Below are 18,393 nucleotides of genomic sequence, written 5' to 3'. Positions count from 1 at the left end.
ATTATATGGATGGGGTTGAGGTATGAATAGCCATGTTGAATATTGCCAATAATAACCAAAATCATTTGCACTTTTCTCAATTGAACTTTAGTATTTTAAATTAAGTTCAGAAAAGGTTCAAATATATATGTGTGTGTGTGTGTGTGTGTGTAGAAATTGGGCATTTAAATGGTATTCTCATCTGATTTGATGCCATGATTTCAAATGCAGCTCTTAGCCAATTGACTAAAAATAAAGAGCACATTCAGTGGTGAGCGTAATTGAGCAATCGATGTGTGTTTTTTACCTGTACTACTTGTTGAGCATTCGTGTCATTAAGCACAAGTTCAGTAAGTGCCGCACAACATGCTGGGGAAAAAACAAACAATACACACAGTGTTATTTCGGTGTGATATAATTGTTTTTGTATTTTTTGTATTGTAAAAGTGACATTTGTCCTGTGACGTATAGTGACATTTATTTCTAAATACTGAAGGTGATAAGCGTCTTAATTTCAGCACTAAAGAGACCAGCCCATAAAAATAATTTTGTTACATACTGTACATGGCATGCCATTGGTGTCAGATCCTAAAATAGAGAATTGTTAACCAAAATAGAAGAAACGCATCAGAGACATTTGAAGAACAGTGTTGCACTTTGAAGATTTTTAAAAAAACTTGTGTTTATTTTCTGCATGAACATCAGCGATTGAGATCAAAGTGTCACAAGTCATAGAAGGTTCAGGTTGTTCATCAAATGTGTTTATTCATTAAAGGGAGAATTGAAGGGGTCTAATCACCCTGGTAGTTGACATTAAAGTTTTTGGGAGAGATGTGGTTCCAAAAGTTCCCTATATATCAAGAAGTCTACTCACACATTGACTTATACATCATTCAGAGCCAGCTCACTGCAGAAAGTTGTTAGTAAAGGCCCTTCATAATGAACAGTAAAGTGATGGAGTTGAAATACAACTCTCCTACAAACTCTCCCGCCAATTTTCCCTGTAGTGAATCGACCCATTGTATATCGTGTTTGTAACCAGCTTACAGTTACTTGGCTTGTTTAAATCCAGCAAGTGATTATTCAAAATAAAATTGGGCCATCGGGGATGTGCCTATAATGATGCGTGAACCACTCAGTGATTGGCAAGCAGGAACAAAGGGTTCACTGCTTGATGAATGAATTTAACTCAATACTGAGTTTTTGTTTTTTGTGCGCACGTGCGTCTGTCCATTCCATTCTAGAAGGGTAAAATAGATATTGTTTAAATATGTCAGTGTCAGGAGCGAGAGAGAGAGGATGGACGGCTGCTGCTATTACATATTTCACTTTGTCAGCAGGGGCTGATTACTGTCAGATGGGGCCCTGGGGCAACACTCTTACAAGGGACCCCCTTCATACATACAGTACTGTACAAAAGCTTTATAATAGCTGTAAAGTAGGAAAGCTTTCAAAGATAGATATGTAGGCATGTGCAAATTAGGCTAACAATGATCACCCTCTTGCCTCTACATGCACTTTATAGCAGAGGCCCAGCCAGTGCTGAGATGATGGCACTGCTGGACATCTTCTGATTGATTGACGTAAGTATGATGTGCCTTTCATCTGCTGCACTAAGTGTCATTGGCTGACCACTGCGTCCTTGCTGATGCTGTAAGACTCTACTGTAGCATGAAACAGCAAGTGGGGGCCCCTTGACACTAGGTTTGTTGGGTGTATCTGTTGGTTCTATTTACCAATTTTTGATCATTAACTGAAGCCACCTTTCTCATATTAATGCATAGTGTCCATATGAAAATTTCTAGGCAGATGACCTAAACCCTTTTGTTCAAGTCTTTTGTTGTTTCACCAGTGCCCGTGCTGATGGCGTTAATAAGGTGCCTCTGTGTTAAAGGGGAAGTATTACAATACATATCCATGTTTGAAAAATGTTTATAGAATACCATTAAAGGCAATTTCAAATTTTCTGAAAAGAATGGGCTTTTTAGTAGTAGCATGTGATAGCGGTAATGTGAACAATATGAATATTAAACCTGATCAGCGTGAATCACACCACACTCATTTGTGATCTTTATGATGACACCTTCCATCCTCTCTGCTGCACTTAACAAACGATGGCTTCCCTTTAAATACAAGCTTCTCCATTACCTCCAAACTCTCCCCACAACTTCAACATTACTCTAAAGCCTGTTTCAACCACACATAGTTCAACCACGAAAGGGTATTAAATGAACTACAAAGGAGTAATAAACTAGGATGACCAATTAGAAAAAAGGTGACAGTAGCCAATACTGTTAATCACTATGGAGTTGTGTTACCTGCTTGAAGTAAAAGAGTATTCTCTTGTATTTCTTTTGGACTGAGCTCTTCAGATAAATAAACATGCCGGATCCTCCCTGCTGCATTTGCACTGGATAGGCTTCCGATCGATGAACGGTCAGACACAAGGTACTGCTCGCTTTAGAAAGATGAACATTATTCCACCCAGATTAATGGCTATATCTGCTTGGCTCTTTGGTTTCAAAGACATACAATTAACAATTTGCAGAATAACAAATGTAAGAAAAAAATGATCTTCATATGTATAGCTTGGAAAAAGAGAGGGTATATGATAAGAACATTTAAATACATAAAGGGATTCAACAAAGTGCAGTGGAAAGTGTATTTTAGAGAGAGCAGATACCCGTTAAGTGATAAAAAAAAAGTTATCCACACAGAAAAACAGGCAAAGAACGGCGCTCTCCTCCTCAATATATATATATTATACAAGGGTCAGTCACAACATTATGACCACCTGCCTATTTGCATAGGTCCCCCTTTTGCCGCTAAAACAGCCCTGACCGGTCGAGGCATGGACTCTACTAGACATCTGAAGGTGTGCTGTGGTATCTGGCACCAAGACGTTAGCAGCAGATCCTTTAAGTCCAGTAAATTGCGATGTGAGGTCTCCATGGATGCATTCTGGTGCCATGTGTTCTACAGGTAAGCGACGCACAAGCACCTGGCCATCCGTTTGATGTAAAAGAAAACGTGATTCATCAGACCAGGCCATCTTCTATTGCTCCGTGGTCCAGTTCTTTTGCTCACATGCCCATTGTAGTGGACAGGGGTCAGCATGGGCACCCTGACTGGTCTGCAGCTATGCCGCAAAATACACAACAAACTGCGAACACTGTGACTGTGTGTCATGTGGTCAGTGATCATAATGTTATGGCTGATCGATGTATATATATGCATATGAGTAATTGTTATTTTAGTGCAAAACGCATTTCTGTGGATGTGTTTTGAAAGCAGAGAATCTCTGTGTGTGCACCTTGGATTACATGCTGGACTCATATATGACTAAATTGGGACCTGATGAATAAAATGAGACAGCTTGAGTTGTGGTTCCTCTTATTCTTATATTAATTAAAATAAATTTCTAGATTTATTCTGGGAGGTCTTCCAGTTCCCTGAATAGCTCTGGGAATTTAGTCAACACTTCAATTGACATCTTTTATGTTATTATTGAGCTGGCAGAGTTTCCAGAAAAAGATCTTTTCTTTCATCTGATTGCTGGTTAAGAGGTTTTGCTGTGCATTTCGTGGCAATACGATTATTTATGGCTTAGATAAATTTTGGCAAAGAACACTTGTTGCAGTCAGAAGCATTGACCCACACATTCATATACAGAAAGAACGTTCTATATTTCCCGACTATGACTGCATTTAGTCAGGGAGCATCGAGTCAACCCCAAGATTTGAGGTGTATATAGTAGGAACAAAAATGGCAGACTAGATTGCCAAATGGGTCTTATCCATCAAATTCTATGTTTCTGTGTTTGTATCTGCCTATACATACAGCACATTGTGTACAAATGGGCAATTCAAGTACCCTTAACTAAACCTCAGATATAGTTGAATAAGCTCCAACCATTTTTGCCACTACAAGTTATCAGAAAACTAAAATAACACTCTAATTATCTTTGATCAGTTGACAGCATGGTAAATAAGGTGAGACACGGTGTACCATAAAGGTCCCTTTAACATCACTGTCTCCAGTAAAATTCAGTAATGAAGTGTTGAGTGTTGAGTTTAATACAAAATGGTTGGAGCCCTTGGTTCCAATTCTGTATAATCTGTATAAATAAGTCACATTTTGATTGACCTATACCTTATATTAAATAATTCATAATGAAAGTTTCGTTGGTACTCTCAAGCCAATTAATTACAATTTAATGGTTACATTCCATGTAGCTACTTACTAAAGCTCAAAGCTTTAAGATGATTTACAAAATAGCGAATGTAAAGCAAATCTTCACTAGACGGTAATAAAAAACACATTTAAAATGTAAACATTATTTAAACCAAGCAATAACTCAGCAAAACATACCCTTTTAATATATGGAGTAGCTGCTTTATTCCTCCCCATGTTCGAATTTCCACACTTATTTCAGGATCCTCACAAATCTGAACCAATATCCAGACAACACTCCACAGCAATTTTAGATGGTCAGAGTGTAGCAAACTAAGAAGGGTTGGGACTCCATCATAAATTTTAACTTGTTCCTTTACTTCTGATTCGGAACAGAGAAGTCGTAAGAGCTCTGCTGCAAGTCTATAAATTCAGAAAATATGTCAATGATCATTGGCTAGTTTGTGCGTGCAACTTCCTTATCTATGCTTTACCAACAAGTAGATCTTTAGCTGATGTGTAACTGCATGTCCCACAACATCAAACTTTTGCACACATTTTATTTTAGGGTGCTCCCTACAGGGCTGTATAACGTTGATGCCTCCTTTTTTTGTATTTGCACCCTAGCATGGGAGAGAACCTGGAGGCAGTGCCCCAATCCAGCTCAGTGTCACAGGCTGCAAACTAGTTCACCTAAATAGTGAGGCTGGGCCTTGCAGGCTGAACATCTTGGAGTGGTTCCACAACATATGTGGAGCTGGTCCATATCCCCATTTTTCTCACAGCAGCCTTCCTGTCTCTTCTCTCAGACAGTCATTCCAATGTCTAAAAACAGCTGTCTATCACATTTAAACAGAATGTGGTCTTTATGTCATAAAGAAGGAAAACCTCCCCATTGGAGTGTATATGCAGTTACAATTGTGGTGACATAAGTATTGTTGTCAATGTTTTAGCCAGTTGAACTCTTCCTGTATTACATGTCTTTTGATATGTTAACGAGGGCACACCTACAGTGATTCAATATGCCTGTGGAATGAAAAATCTTAGTTCAGTTTCTCTCTGCCCACCATCCTGCATGGATGGGGTAATCGGTGGTGTGCTGGGTTATGTTGGACCTTTAGGTTGCAGGTTAGTCTTGGAAAGTGTTGCATTGTATGTTGGGCTGTCACTCATTTATTGTATGCTACTGTGTTTCTGTCTCTTATTAAATATCTGTTAAATGTAGACGAACCTTTGTGTTATATTTTTATATTTGGTTTAAACACCACAACAATGATTTAATGTTATGTTTATGTAGCATTCTTCTGATAAAGAGGTCCTTTGTAAGGTCATAACATACATCTTTTTAGGGTGAGGAAGTACATTACTACTACCGGAAACCTAAAAAATATAATTCGTTATTATATATTGCATATTGTTGTTCCTATCTACTACTCACAATATTTGTTTAATTTTGAGAGACTTTCCTTTGAGAAAAGATTCTAGAAACACCTTAAAAGTCTTGCTAATGTTCCCAAGATTGTTAATGTGCCTATAGGGCCACTATTTTGGTGATTACATACTTTATGATTCTCATTTGCATTCCTTAACACATTAACACATTTTAAAATTAAAAGAAGAAAGCTCAGTCTGTTCTCAGTTTGGAGTTTAACAAAACCTACACTTCTCCAAAATGAACTTGAGACTTGTAAGATCACTGCTGGGAAAAAAAAAGTGAAATTACAAAATATTACCTAGACTCACTTCCCACCTTTTAGACAGCAGATCATATTCATGCAGTATCATCATTAGGCTTTCAACGAGACTGAGCTCACTTATCTTCACACGACACTCTGGACTACAAAAAGAAACAAATATTAAAAATAAAAAATCTGACTTTACATTTAATTAGAGCTAGTTATAAGTCAAAAATCATTTTGAGAGTTACCTGGAAAATGTACTGTAAAAAGTGTCATTTTGGGGATAAAGGATATATTTTAAATATTTTCATTCATTTATTAGTTTATTTTCTAAATGTATTTCTAAAGGTAAGTCGGACTTAAAAAGTTATATACACCACCTCTGTCATTGACATGTGGAGTACACCTAATGCTTGAGAGCTACCCAGTGCAAGCCAGAAAGCATGTGGACTACTGGAGACCCTTGATGTACAGCCACTGGGACCCTAAGTACTTTAAGGTTCTGTTCCACCTACCTTGCTAAATTTAACAGTTTTGTTAGCTAAAGACAGCACTAGAGACAAATCTTAATACTCTTCAATGACAAAACCTCTCCCAAAAAATAATTCTTGATAGGCTGTTGCTATAGTAACTGATTTTTTTTCTATGTTTCTATGATGAGATTGTTTCTATGTTTTAGATTAATCCACCAAGCGAAAGCCAAAAATGACACTTGTGCTCTGGTTTATTTGCTTAGTATACTATTGTTTTTTGGAATCCATAAGGCCCATTAACATCCTGTAACCATGGAATACCTTCTGTTATGTTATCGTTGTGAACTATATAAAAAAAAAAACCTTGTGCCTGAATTTTTTTGATTTTAGTGATGTTAGCATTATAATATTATAGAAAGCGGCAGACTAGTGACATGAACCATTCCACAACAGTATGCAATTTTAACATAAACTCACCTTTCTGCTAAACTTGTCAGAGCAAGTAGAGCTCCTAGCAGCACATTGCTGTCCCTGGCGGCTAATAACTTCAATAGAGACTGAAAAAAAAAAAAATAACAGTTTTTTTGAGTAACAGGCTACAAAATATGTTCCCAGTTCTTTAGATAAGGTCTTAGTGTAACAATGTACCCTAATTAAAATTCTTAATTGTCCCACTTATTAACTTATTTTAGCACTTATTCAATTGTATAATTACCAAAAAGCCAGTAAACATCATGTTAAGTGATTCAAAAAATATATATTATTAAAAAAATAGTATATAATGATAAATAGTAATTATCCAATTATTACAATAATGAACAAACAACCTGTTTTAATGAATAACACACAAATTATTTTATTGTTTTTGTCCATATTTAATTCATCATTAATACATCATTAGAATATTAAACCGACATTAAAACATCCTCCCAACAGTAAAGTATGCTGGAGGGAGCATCATGATTTAGGGCTGCTTTGGTGCCTCAGGGCCTGGACAGCTTGCCATCATTGACAGAATAATGAATTCCCAAGTTTATTAACCCCTTAAGGACCGGGCTCATTTTTCGTTTTGTACCCTGTGGGACCGAGGCTGTTTTGACACTTTTGTGGTGCTTGTGTTCAGCTGTAATTTTCTCCTCACCCATTTAGTGTACCCACATAAGTTATATATTGTTTTTTTCAGGACAAGATGGGCTTTCTTCAGATACCATTATTTTGATCGTATCATCTTATTTACTATAAAAAAAATAAAAAAAACATGGTGCAAAATTGAAAAAAAAACACATTTTATGACTTTTATTTGAAAAATCTTTTACTCACCTAAAAAAGCAAGTAAAAAAACTAGCTAAATAGATTCTACTACTTGTCCTGAGTTTAGAAATACCCAATGTTTTTATGTTTTTTTGCTGTTTTTTGTAAGTTATAGGGCAATAAGTACAAGCAGCGTTTTATGATTTCCAAATCTTTTTTAACAAATCTGGTCAGTCTGCCTCCATCTCCTCTTTGGAACATCTTTGAAGCCGGTTAACTCAATTTAACCCATTCAAACCATATATTTTTGAAAACTAGACACCCCAGGGTATTCCAAATGCTGTTATTTTAACCCTTTCCATGCACCAATTATACAACTACACTTTGTCAAACTTTGTAATAGTAATTTTTTTTATTTTTTTTTCCACACAAATTGTACTTTAGTTATAGATATACAGGTGCTGGTATATGTCACTGTCAAACAACACCCCAATATGTGTTCAGCAACATCTCCTGAGTACAGCGATACCCCACATGCATGGGTTTGTCAGATTGTTTGGCTGGTAAAAGGCTACTTTTGGGGCATGCGTAATTCAGGTGGTCATTTGGTCATTGTGCCTCCCTCTCCTCTTTGGAATATCTTTGAAGCCGGTTAACTCAATTTAACCCATTCAAACCATATATTTTTGAAAACTAGACACCCCAGGGTATTCCAAATGCTGTTATTTTAACCCTTTCCATGCACCAATTATACAACTACACTTTGTCAAACTTTGTAATAGTAATTTTTTTTATTTTTTTTTCACACAAATTGTACTTTAGTTATAGATATACAGGTTCTGGTATATGTCACTGTCAAACAACACGCCAATGTGTGTTCAGGAACATCTCCTGAGTGCAGTGATACCCGACATGCATGGGTTTGTCGGGTTGTTTCAGATTTAAAATGCCACATTTGGGAAGTGCGCTTTTTTTCTCCATTTTGGTCAGTCTGTACCTATGCCCTATCTTTGAGCTAGGCCACTCCAATTTACCCCATCAGCCATTTTTTTATATATTAGACACCCCTTGGGTATTTGAAGTGCTTTTATTTTAACTCTTTGTTGAGATTTTTGAGAAATTTTAGCACTTGCTCAAAATAATAAACTTTATTTTTTAATGTTATTTTTTTAATACTTTTTTTATATTTTTTTTTACACATTTTGCTGGTACTGGATGGTTCATCTAGTGACATCACTGCATAATTATTTTTAAATGTTAGCACATTTTTTTTTTATTTTTTTTTCCATTTTTTATTTATTTTTATTTTTTTTTAATATTTTACTAATCACATAGTGATTAGAAAGCTGGGCTCCATTGACTTGCATGGTTGAATGCAGTACCTGTATTCAACCAGCAAGTGGAGCCAGTTCTCTAGAGGGTCTGGAGACCCTCTAGCGAACTTTTTCGTCTTTATTGTTTTATTTCCCGGGCCGCCGCCATCTTGCTTGATGGCGAAGATCACCGGCAGCGGCGGCTGTGACCGCTCTCCGGAGCGGTCACAGCCCACCCAGAGGTAAGTGTTTGGTGTCGCTGGATGCCTCCTAATCGAGGCATTCCAGCGACACCATTTAAGTTTAGGAGGCGATTGTTGATCGCCTCCTAAACGCTTTTAAAACGGGCGTCCGCCGCCATACAATGTATGGCGGCTGTTGACGCCCCGAGGAGGGGCCAGACATGGCCCCTGATGCCGATCTCGGCCTTGCTGAATGCCTCGACATCGAGGCATTGCAGCAAGGCCGTTTAAGCGAAGAAAGTGATCCTTGATCACTTTCTAAGCTTATTTAATTTTTTGACGGTTTAGGACCGTCAAAGGTCATTTAGTGACCTTCTTGTTATGACGGTCCTGAACCGGCAAAGGTCGCGAAGGGGTTAAAGTGTCATACAGGCTAATGTCAAGATGGCTGTCTGCCAGCTGAAGCTTAGTAGAAGTTGTGTAATGTAGCACGACAAAGACCCTAAACATTAAAGTAAATCTACTACACGGTGGTTTAAAAAAAAGAAAATCAACATGTTGGAGTAGCCCAATAAGAACCCAGACCTTAACCCACACCAGACATCCTAGGAATGTGGTTGTGCTAAAGCAGTTTTGGAAGGAAGAATGGTCTAAAATTCCTCCTGAAGGTCGTGGACAGGGCCGGTGGGCAGGCAGACCAACATTCAAAGAGGCCGCCTGGCCACGAAGTTCAAAGCAGGCGTCGTGCGGCCGCATATTTCAAAGCAGCTGTAAGAACGCCTCCGCCAGCCGCTTTAACTTCATTAGGTTGCCTGGGGCATCACATAAATCAATACACAGGGGTGTGGGGGCATAAATGCACAAAGGGGGGCAATACACAAGGTTGTGGGGGACACAATAATCAATAGTAAGGGGGCCTGGCTGGAGCATCAATACACAAGGGGCAAAAATACAAAAGGGGCAGTCAATGACAAAGCAGTGCAGAAAATACATTTGTTATATGGCAGAGCCTGTCCTGGTGTGTGTGTTTGGGTGTCGGTGTGGCAGAGCCTGTCCTGGTGCCTGTTTGTTTGAGTGTCGGTGTGGCACAGCCTGTCCTGGTGTCTGTGTATTTGGGTGTCATGTGGCAGAGCCTGTCCTGGTGTGTGTATGTTTGGGTGTCGGTGTGGTACAGCCTGTCCTGGTGTCTGTGTATTTGGGTGTCATGTGGCAGAGCCTGTCCTGGTGTGTGTATGTTTGAGTGTCGGTTTGGCATAGCCTGTCTTGGTGTCTGTGTATTTGGGTGTCGGTGTGGCAGAGCCGGTCCTGGTGTGTGTTGGTGTGACAGAGCCTGTCCTGGTGTGTGTCTGGGTGTTGGTGTGGCAGAGCCTGTCCTGGTCTTTATGTGATTGGGTGTTGGTGTGGCAGAGCCTGTCCTGGTGTGTGTGTTTGGGTGTTGGTGTGGTAGAGCATGTCCTGGTGTGTGTGTTTGGGTGTCGGTGTGGCAGAGCCTGTCCTGGTGTGTATGTTTGGGTGTCGGTGTGGCAGAGCCTGTCCTGGTGTGTATTTGGTCATCTGTTTCCTGGAACTTTACTAACTGTAGGAATAAATAGAACGATTGAATTTGTACTTATTCAGAGATAAAACGCGCTCCTGAATTTGTGGCCACTTCAGAGGACAAAACTTTCTAGGCCCAGAAATCAGTGAGAGGAAAATAAAAGGTTTTGTGTTATTTACTCTATTTCAATCTGCATATTTTATTAAAAAGGATTAGTGGTACTAAATTGTGGCTTCAGGTGTATCATGACTTTTTTAGCGTATGGATATACTCCCAATCCCAGCACATAAGAGTCTATTTCATACATCTGTCGAGCTCTGATGTCATCTTTATCAAGTACACAGGGATGGTGAAGAGTTAAGATTCTGTCCATTCCCAGGTACTTATTTGGACCTTTTAACACTTTTGGTTCATGGGATTTTAATAATAATGTGGTATTCTGTTATTGTAAAGGAAAAAATAATGATTTATAGCTATTTGGATGGTAAATAGTGTGGCTCAGATAGGTGTGTGTAAGGGGTGTGGCATGGGGGCACAAGGGCTTGACCATGCGATACAATAAATGGGGTTGCTGTCCAAATATTTCCAGGGCTGCTTTTCATTCCCAGTCCGGCGCTGGTTGTGCAAGTCTCATATGCAGCTACCGGAAGCGCTTCTTTGAGGTTATTGCTGCCAAAGGAGGTTCTACCAGTTTTTAAATCCAAGGCTTCGTTTACTTTTTTCACCAACACTTTGATTGTTTAGTGGGTGTGTTCAAAACAGATACGATAGATTAACATTATTTGTGTGTTATTACCTTAAGCACATTGTGTTTGTCTATACCTCTGACTTAGATATAGATCAAATCACATTTTATGATGAATGCAGAAAACCAAGTTATTTCAAAAGGTTCATTTACTTTTTCTTGCCACTGTACACTATACTAAACTGCTGGTTTTAATTAGTAACTGAACATCAGAATAGATGTATGTAAAATGCTGAATTATGTAAGCATAACATACCTAAATATTTTTACTTACCTTGTGTGCTCCACTTGCTATAACCCACTCTCTTTGATCTTTGACAGCAGAAAGTTTTTGAAAAATATCTGCAAAATGTAATTACATAAGTACATAAATCTATCATAATACATGGTGCCTACATAAGAAAGGACCCATACAGTACAAAAATAATTAGTGTTACAAAAAGTACATAGGCACTGGTGGCCCAGAGGGCATTAGCCTCTTTGTGAACAATTTTGGACCATCCTGTGGACATGGGAATTCAGCAAGTCATGTAAATCAACCCTGCAGTAAAAGCGAGGCCGCTGGCACAGCCTGGGAGAAGGGTGCGGGTGAGTGTGTTAAAATGTGTGCCAGTGAGTATGTGAGTTCTTGGGCAGGCAAGGGGCTTTTGGGCTGACACTGTTCTAACCTGCTTACAAATCAAAGGGACATTTTTCACAAGGCGCATGCTAAGTTTTGTACAGAAACCTAAAATTCAACTAAAATCTTAAACAACAAAACTCAATAATTAGGCTGTCTGTCCATATATTTTTGGTCATATAGTGTATGAGAAGGTGGACAGAGCTTGTGCACTGTCTGCCTTCTGTTTTCAGCTTGTTTCATGTTACCCCTTTCAGAACCCTGCCTCCTCGTTCCTCTAGACTCAAGGACCAAACAGTATAAAGTTGTGGGATACATTAATGACTTACTTACAGCACATCTGGCTATAACTTTAGAGAACATCTGTGACAAATATAAGGTGAAACACAACAGTATGGTTTTATGTGTTGACTATGTATATATTCATCCAATTTAATAAGCTTTTAAAATCATAAATGAACATGTTTTAATACAAACCAGTTTAGTGTATATTGCCTGTCAACCTAATTTAAAAATTGTAATGCAAGCATACTCTACAAGCATAATTTAAAATTGTTTATTTGAATGGCAGAATAATAAAACATACTTTATTAATTGGATATTGTCAGTTTTAATATAAAATCTTGTGGGAATATACTTACAAGTCAAATTGACCAGTTTGTCAACATTAAACTCTTCCTCGCCATACAAAAGATATGTATCACATGTTGTCTCCATGTACTGAAAAAGGAAGAGGGGAAAAAAAAGACTGATTCATTCTAGGAGAACTTGGAGTGTGTTGGTGTTTTTATAATGCTCTGAAGATGGCGCTTCAGCATCAATACTGAGCGTGTACATGAATATTGTGCTCTATACTATATTTTAGTTTGACTGATGGTCAAACTGATACAGAAGCATATGATACATCTACAAAAGTTTTGAAAAACTCTTCTCTGTAATTAAAAATAAATAAATCAAAGGCCACTAGACAGTATATTGGCCCAATTCAGCAAAAGTCAAGCTCACATCTGTAAAAAAAAAAGGAAAGGGTCAATTTAGGGCTTACAGTCAATATTAGTGAAGTGTGATGTCTGATTATAAGCAAATTTAAGCCTATACCCTGCCAATGTACCGCTAAGTCCTCATTACTTCACCTGGGCAAGAATTCCAACTCCATTTATTTGGTGCAGTGCTTCCTAAAATAAATAGCAAAATACAATAATTATTAAACATCATTTACACATAATCTCCCCCTCAATCAGTGAAGAATAACACCTGGTACATTTGTAACTTCCATAGGACACTCTATGAAATAAGCTTTGCATTTTCATGGTCTTACCCACTAGCGTAATTACCCCGGCATCCCCCAGTGGTTTCTAGTTACACCCCTGGTCTTACACTCCAACCAGAATCAATAAACTTAATCACATAAATATAGGTGTGTAAGGAGTGAGAACTCTTCTGTTTAACCACAGTATGGTGGAGCAGTCTCCACATTGTTGGGTCCATTCCATACATATCTGTCCCAACAATAAGTGGATGGGTCCACAGGGTGAAAATACCCATAGTCAAGCAAGATTAAACAAGAGTTTTGTGTCCTGGTGTGCTTTAGTCTTTGTTAGAATGGCCTGGCAATGGCACAGGCAGTGATGTATTGTGGCCTTGACAGACTATACCTCGGGTATCAGGTCCAGGGGTGGCAGTCCCCCTGATGTACAAAACAAGGGGACAGATCTCACTCTTGGGCAATCAAGCCCAAGGCACGGCACACCAGCATATGATGTCATATATTGTACTTGGGAAGCAGACCATAGCATAGGATAATTAATCTGCATAATTTGAATCACACATACTGATCCCAAAACCCAAGACAGATATGTGCCTGGCATAACGACATGAAGCCATAAACACACTGTGCCCAAGCCTTCCAACAAATAAGACAATACAAGATATTCAGAAAGCAGATCATTTTGCATTTAAAGAAACAGTATGTTCTCAATTAATCATTTAATATATTGGTGATTCTACACTAGCGAGGACTTAAAAGTAACAAATATTTATGAACAAACCTGATAAAATGAGTCACGCATTAGTAACCTCAGACAGATCAACACTTGCAGCAAATGAAATGATGGTGCTCTTGCAACCCACTCCCTACAGAGACAATTGAATAAATGATAATATTATATAAACATGGTGGAAACATACAACAAAAGACACTCCTAAATACTATTGTGTTTCCCTAAAATGCACAAATGGTTTTAGAGAGGACATGCAGAGAGAGACTGTAATTTTTACCAAGGTTGGTATGGAGGACCTTAACAAGTCAAAATGTGAGACTTTCACTAGAAGAGTACGAAGAAACAATCATTTCATACAACCCAAATCTGGAAACCTATGTTGAGCAGTATGGCTAGATGAAGAGAGGGGTGTGTGGTTAGACCCAATAGGGGCCGTGTTTGGGACAATTTAAGTCACCCACCATGCCCAAAGTTGTTCAGGAAAGGCCATTTCTAAACAATTTGGAACTAGCACGAGGAGAAAGGAAAAAAGTGGTCGCATATTTTGTATGTATGTGAGCATTAATGTGTATGAGAGCATGAATGTCTATGTAAAACTGTGTGAAAGCATTTGTGTGTATAACATGTGTGAGTGTTTGTGTGTACAAAATGTGTGTTTGTGTGTTAGAATAGATGCGTGTGAGCATGGGTGTGCATTTGTAAGCGTTTGTGTGTAAGCATTTATGTGTAAGTGGTGTGAGGTGGAGTGTGTGTTAAAATGAGCGTGCATTTGTACAGTAAGTGTTTGTGCATGAATGTGTATATTTATATAAGTGATGTGAGTGTGTGCATGTTAGAATGAGAATGTAAGTGTAAGCAGATGTATGTGTGTTAGCATGAGTAAATGTGTTTAGGTTTGTGTGTGTGTGTGTGTTGCAAGGGGCAAAGAAGGCACAGACAAGCTGTTTGGAGAAAATAATGGCCCAAACAAGCTGTAGTGGGCAATGTTGGCGCAAACATTCTGTTGAAGCAATGATGGCACAAACAAGCTGTTTGTGGGCAATAATGGCACAGGGCAGAGTATTTGGGAGTTAGGATGGCACTGATAAGCTGAAAGTGGCAAGGTTGGCAAGTGGCAAGGGTGGCATCTTTTTTAAAGGTGCCACTGTGGGACATGTTGCATAGTGAAATTGGTGGTTGCTACTAAAGTCCCTGGTCAGAGTGCCTGGTTGAGTGATTAACTATGAGTCATTGCACTGTTTACTACAGGCAGTGTGACATGGAGTCAGGGTGTTTGTCTAGTAGATCGGGCAAACATAACAGGACTAGGACACATATTATGCAAGACCAGAACTTTTTAACCCCTTGATGACAACTGATGTGATGTGACAGGCACATCATGAAAAAAAAATTAAAAAGTTAGATGCCATGTTTGATTACTCCTAGACGATGGCAGCGCCCTTTCAAAGAGTTCCCAGAGGGTCTTTCCAGACCTACGGTAACTGCAGCCAACCAGGTGGGCCAAAAAAAATCTAAATATAGCTAAAAAATTAAAATGCAATAAAATATTCAAGATAAAAAATACCTCAGTAATGTCTCACGTTCAAAGAAAATATGTCCAAACAATGTAAAAAAAAATATTTTTAAGAGCAAGTCATTAAATTGGTGCTGTATCTTTCCAAATATCCTGGCATGAAGAGTTAAAATACCAGCATTTGAAATGCTCTGGGGTGTCAAGTTTTTAAAAAAATATATGGTTTGATGGGGTAAGTTGAATTGTCCGGTTCAAAGATGTCCCAAATAGGATATGGGGGCAGAGTTTTCAACATGTCAAAATTCCAAGTTAAAAAACTGAATTGTGCATACCCCAAATGTAGCCTTTTACCCCCCCAAAAATTGGCATGGGTGGTATCACTGTACTTAGAAAATATCCAGTGAGCGGCAGTTGTGTGGACGAAAATGCCTTGTTGATGTCAGAGGTCAGAGGAGAATGGACAGACTGGTTTGAGATGACAGAAAGGTAACAGTAACTCAAAGAACCACTCGTTACAACCAAGGTATGCAGAATGCCATCTCTGAATGCACAACACGTCAAATCTTGAAGCAGATGGGCTATAGCAGCAGAAGACAACACCAGGTGCCAGTAACTGAGGTTACAATTCACACAGGCTCACCAAAATTAGACAATGGAAGACATTCCCTGTTCTGATGAGTCTCGATTTCAGCTGTGACATTCAGATGGAAGGGTCAGACTTTGGCATAAATAACATGAAAGCATGGATCCATCCTGCCTTCTATCAACGTTTCAGGCTGGTGGTGTTGGTGTAATAGTGTGGGGGACATTTTCTTGGCACACTTTGGGTCCCTTAATACCAATTGAGTATCGTTTAAACGCGACAGCCTACCTGAGTATTGTTGCTGACCATGTCCATCCCTTCATGACCAGAGTGTACCCCATCTTCTGATGACTACTTCCAGCGGGATAATGCACCATGTCACAAAGCTCACATCATCTCAAACTGGTTTCTTGAACATGGCAATGAGTTCACTGTACTCCAATGGTCACCAGATCTCAATCCAACAGATTGTTTATTATCTTTCTATTTTATCATTCTTATATTTTCCTTATTCTTCATCTTCATTGATAAATATTGGTGACAAAACTAGGCATTCTACAGTCTTTCAGTTTAAATTTTAAAACCTATTCCTGAGTTGTTTAAGACAGTTGCTCATTTACGCTACCTGCCAAACCTCTAATCTGTGGACAACTTAATATTTTTTGTTATTCTCTTTCTATCATATCATATATTATTATTCATTGCTAAATACACATTGGGGACAAAACCAGGCATTGTGATATATTATTATATTGGGGCGACAAATTCTTATTTTTTCCTAATATGGGGGGTGGGTGGCTAGATGTGTCTGGCAGTACCTATACTGCCCTGTCCCCTTCACCTATACTGCCCTGTCCCCCGCACCTCCTTTCTCTGGGGAATCAGTTCTTAATGTTTCTAATATGGGGGTTCAGACTTGTGGCTGCTGGTGTCTATCTGCCAGTGCCTGTCTTGCCCTCTTCCGTGCACCTCAAGGCCCTTCTTTACTCTGGGGAATCAATTCTTATTTTTCCTAATAAGTGGGGGTCAGTTTTGGGGCTGGCTGTGACTGTATGCAGTGCTTGGCCTGTCCTGCTCTGTGCCCTGCCCTGTGCCTCAATGTCCTTCCTTACTTGTTTCTAATATGAGGGGTGGAGTATTATGTCTGTTTGCCAGTGCCAGCCAGAGTTGTAGCTCAATTTCCTTCCTAACTCCGAGGGATAAATATTTTTCCAAATTTGGTCCTATATGGTGAGGTTGCATATGTGCCAGCGCCCTGCTACTACTACTGCTGCTGCCACCATATAAACCTTCCTTACTCTGAGGGATCAAATAAACAAACTGTTCCAATTTTTGGAAAGAAATGAGTCATAGCATACTGCTGGATATGTGTATCCATTAATGCAGTACTGCTGCATACCTCCCAACATTTAAAAATGTGAAAGTGGGACACTTTTTTTTTTAAGTCGCTCTCGCGGAACTCATCAATACAAGTATTTGCACTTTACAATGTTGCGCTTGCATCGCCCTTGCACACACACACATACACATACACTGCCCTTACACACATATAAACACATACACTGCCCTTACACACACCTGCCTTTACATACACATATACACTGCCCTTACAGACACCTGCCTTTATATACAGATATACACATACACTGCCCATACACACAAATGTTGCGCTTGCATCGCCCTTGCACACACACACATACACATACACTGCCTATACACACGTACACTGCCCTTACACACACCTGCCCATAAACACACATACACACATACAGTGCCCTTAGACACACCTGCCTTTACACACACATATACACATACACTGCCCTTACCCACCAGATTACAAATACCTATACTGCTCTTACACACACAATCTTACAAACACACACATATATACATGCATATATACTGCATCATTTGTCGGCGCGTAGTGAACAGTGACCACAGAAGCCGAGGTGAGAGACGTCGTGCTCCCTAATGTTGAGCCGACTAGAGGGAGATTGTGATCTCCCAACTAGTCCTGCAGGAAGCTGCACCTGAGGTGAGTACCGCTCTCGTCTCACCCTTCCTCCACCCCTGCAAAATGGGACAGAGGTGTCAGGTGTTCCGAATCAAAAAATGCCCCTGAATTCCATCCAAACCAAAAGGCCCGGAGAGAAAATTAATTTCCGAAAACTAATTCACAAAAACATTAAAAAATTTCATCCAAAACTATTTTGCTTGCCATGCACAAGTCTACTGCTTAGCTCATTCTTTCTTTTTAATTGTTTGTCATTACATGACTCCAGAGTGACAGGATAGGGTCAGACTTTGGCGTAAACAACATGAAAGCATTGATCCATCCTGCCTTTT

The 18,393-nt window shown here is 39.1% G+C and overlaps 1 protein-coding gene across 1 annotated transcript in view; it reads right to left on the bottom strand.

Moving 5' to 3' along the window:
• The window catches only part of LOC149300762 (serine/threonine-protein kinase Nek10-like), a 77,168-nt gene that overhangs the window by 54,283 nt on the left and 4,492 nt on the right, over positions 1 to 18,393 (bottom strand). The window contains exons 5-13 of the mRNA XM_089484791.1: positions 14,000 to 14,084; positions 13,085 to 13,126; positions 12,593 to 12,671; positions 11,607 to 11,674; positions 6,782 to 6,861; positions 5,903 to 5,989; positions 4,351 to 4,575; positions 2,298 to 2,437; positions 287 to 348 (exon numbers count right to left, since the gene is read on the bottom strand). Coding sequence (XP_089340917.1) covers positions 287 to 348; positions 2,298 to 2,437; positions 4,351 to 4,575; positions 5,903 to 5,989; positions 6,782 to 6,861; positions 11,607 to 11,674; positions 12,593 to 12,671; positions 13,085 to 13,126; positions 14,000 to 14,084 — 868 coding nt within the window. The remainder of the gene's footprint in view (positions 1 to 286; positions 349 to 2,297; positions 2,438 to 4,350; positions 4,576 to 5,902; positions 5,990 to 6,781; positions 6,862 to 11,606; positions 11,675 to 12,592; positions 12,672 to 13,084; positions 13,127 to 13,999; positions 14,085 to 18,393) is intronic.

This window comes from Sceloporus occidentalis, unplaced genomic scaffold (genome assembly GCF_023333645.1).
Source record: "Sceloporus occidentalis isolate IW3139 unplaced genomic scaffold, rSceOcc1.0.p SCAF_23, whole genome shotgun sequence".
In the NCBI taxonomy this organism is placed as follows: Eukaryota; Metazoa; Chordata; class Lepidosauria; order Squamata; family Phrynosomatidae; genus Sceloporus; species Sceloporus occidentalis.
This window is presented reverse-complemented; position numbering and strand designations above follow the sequence as displayed.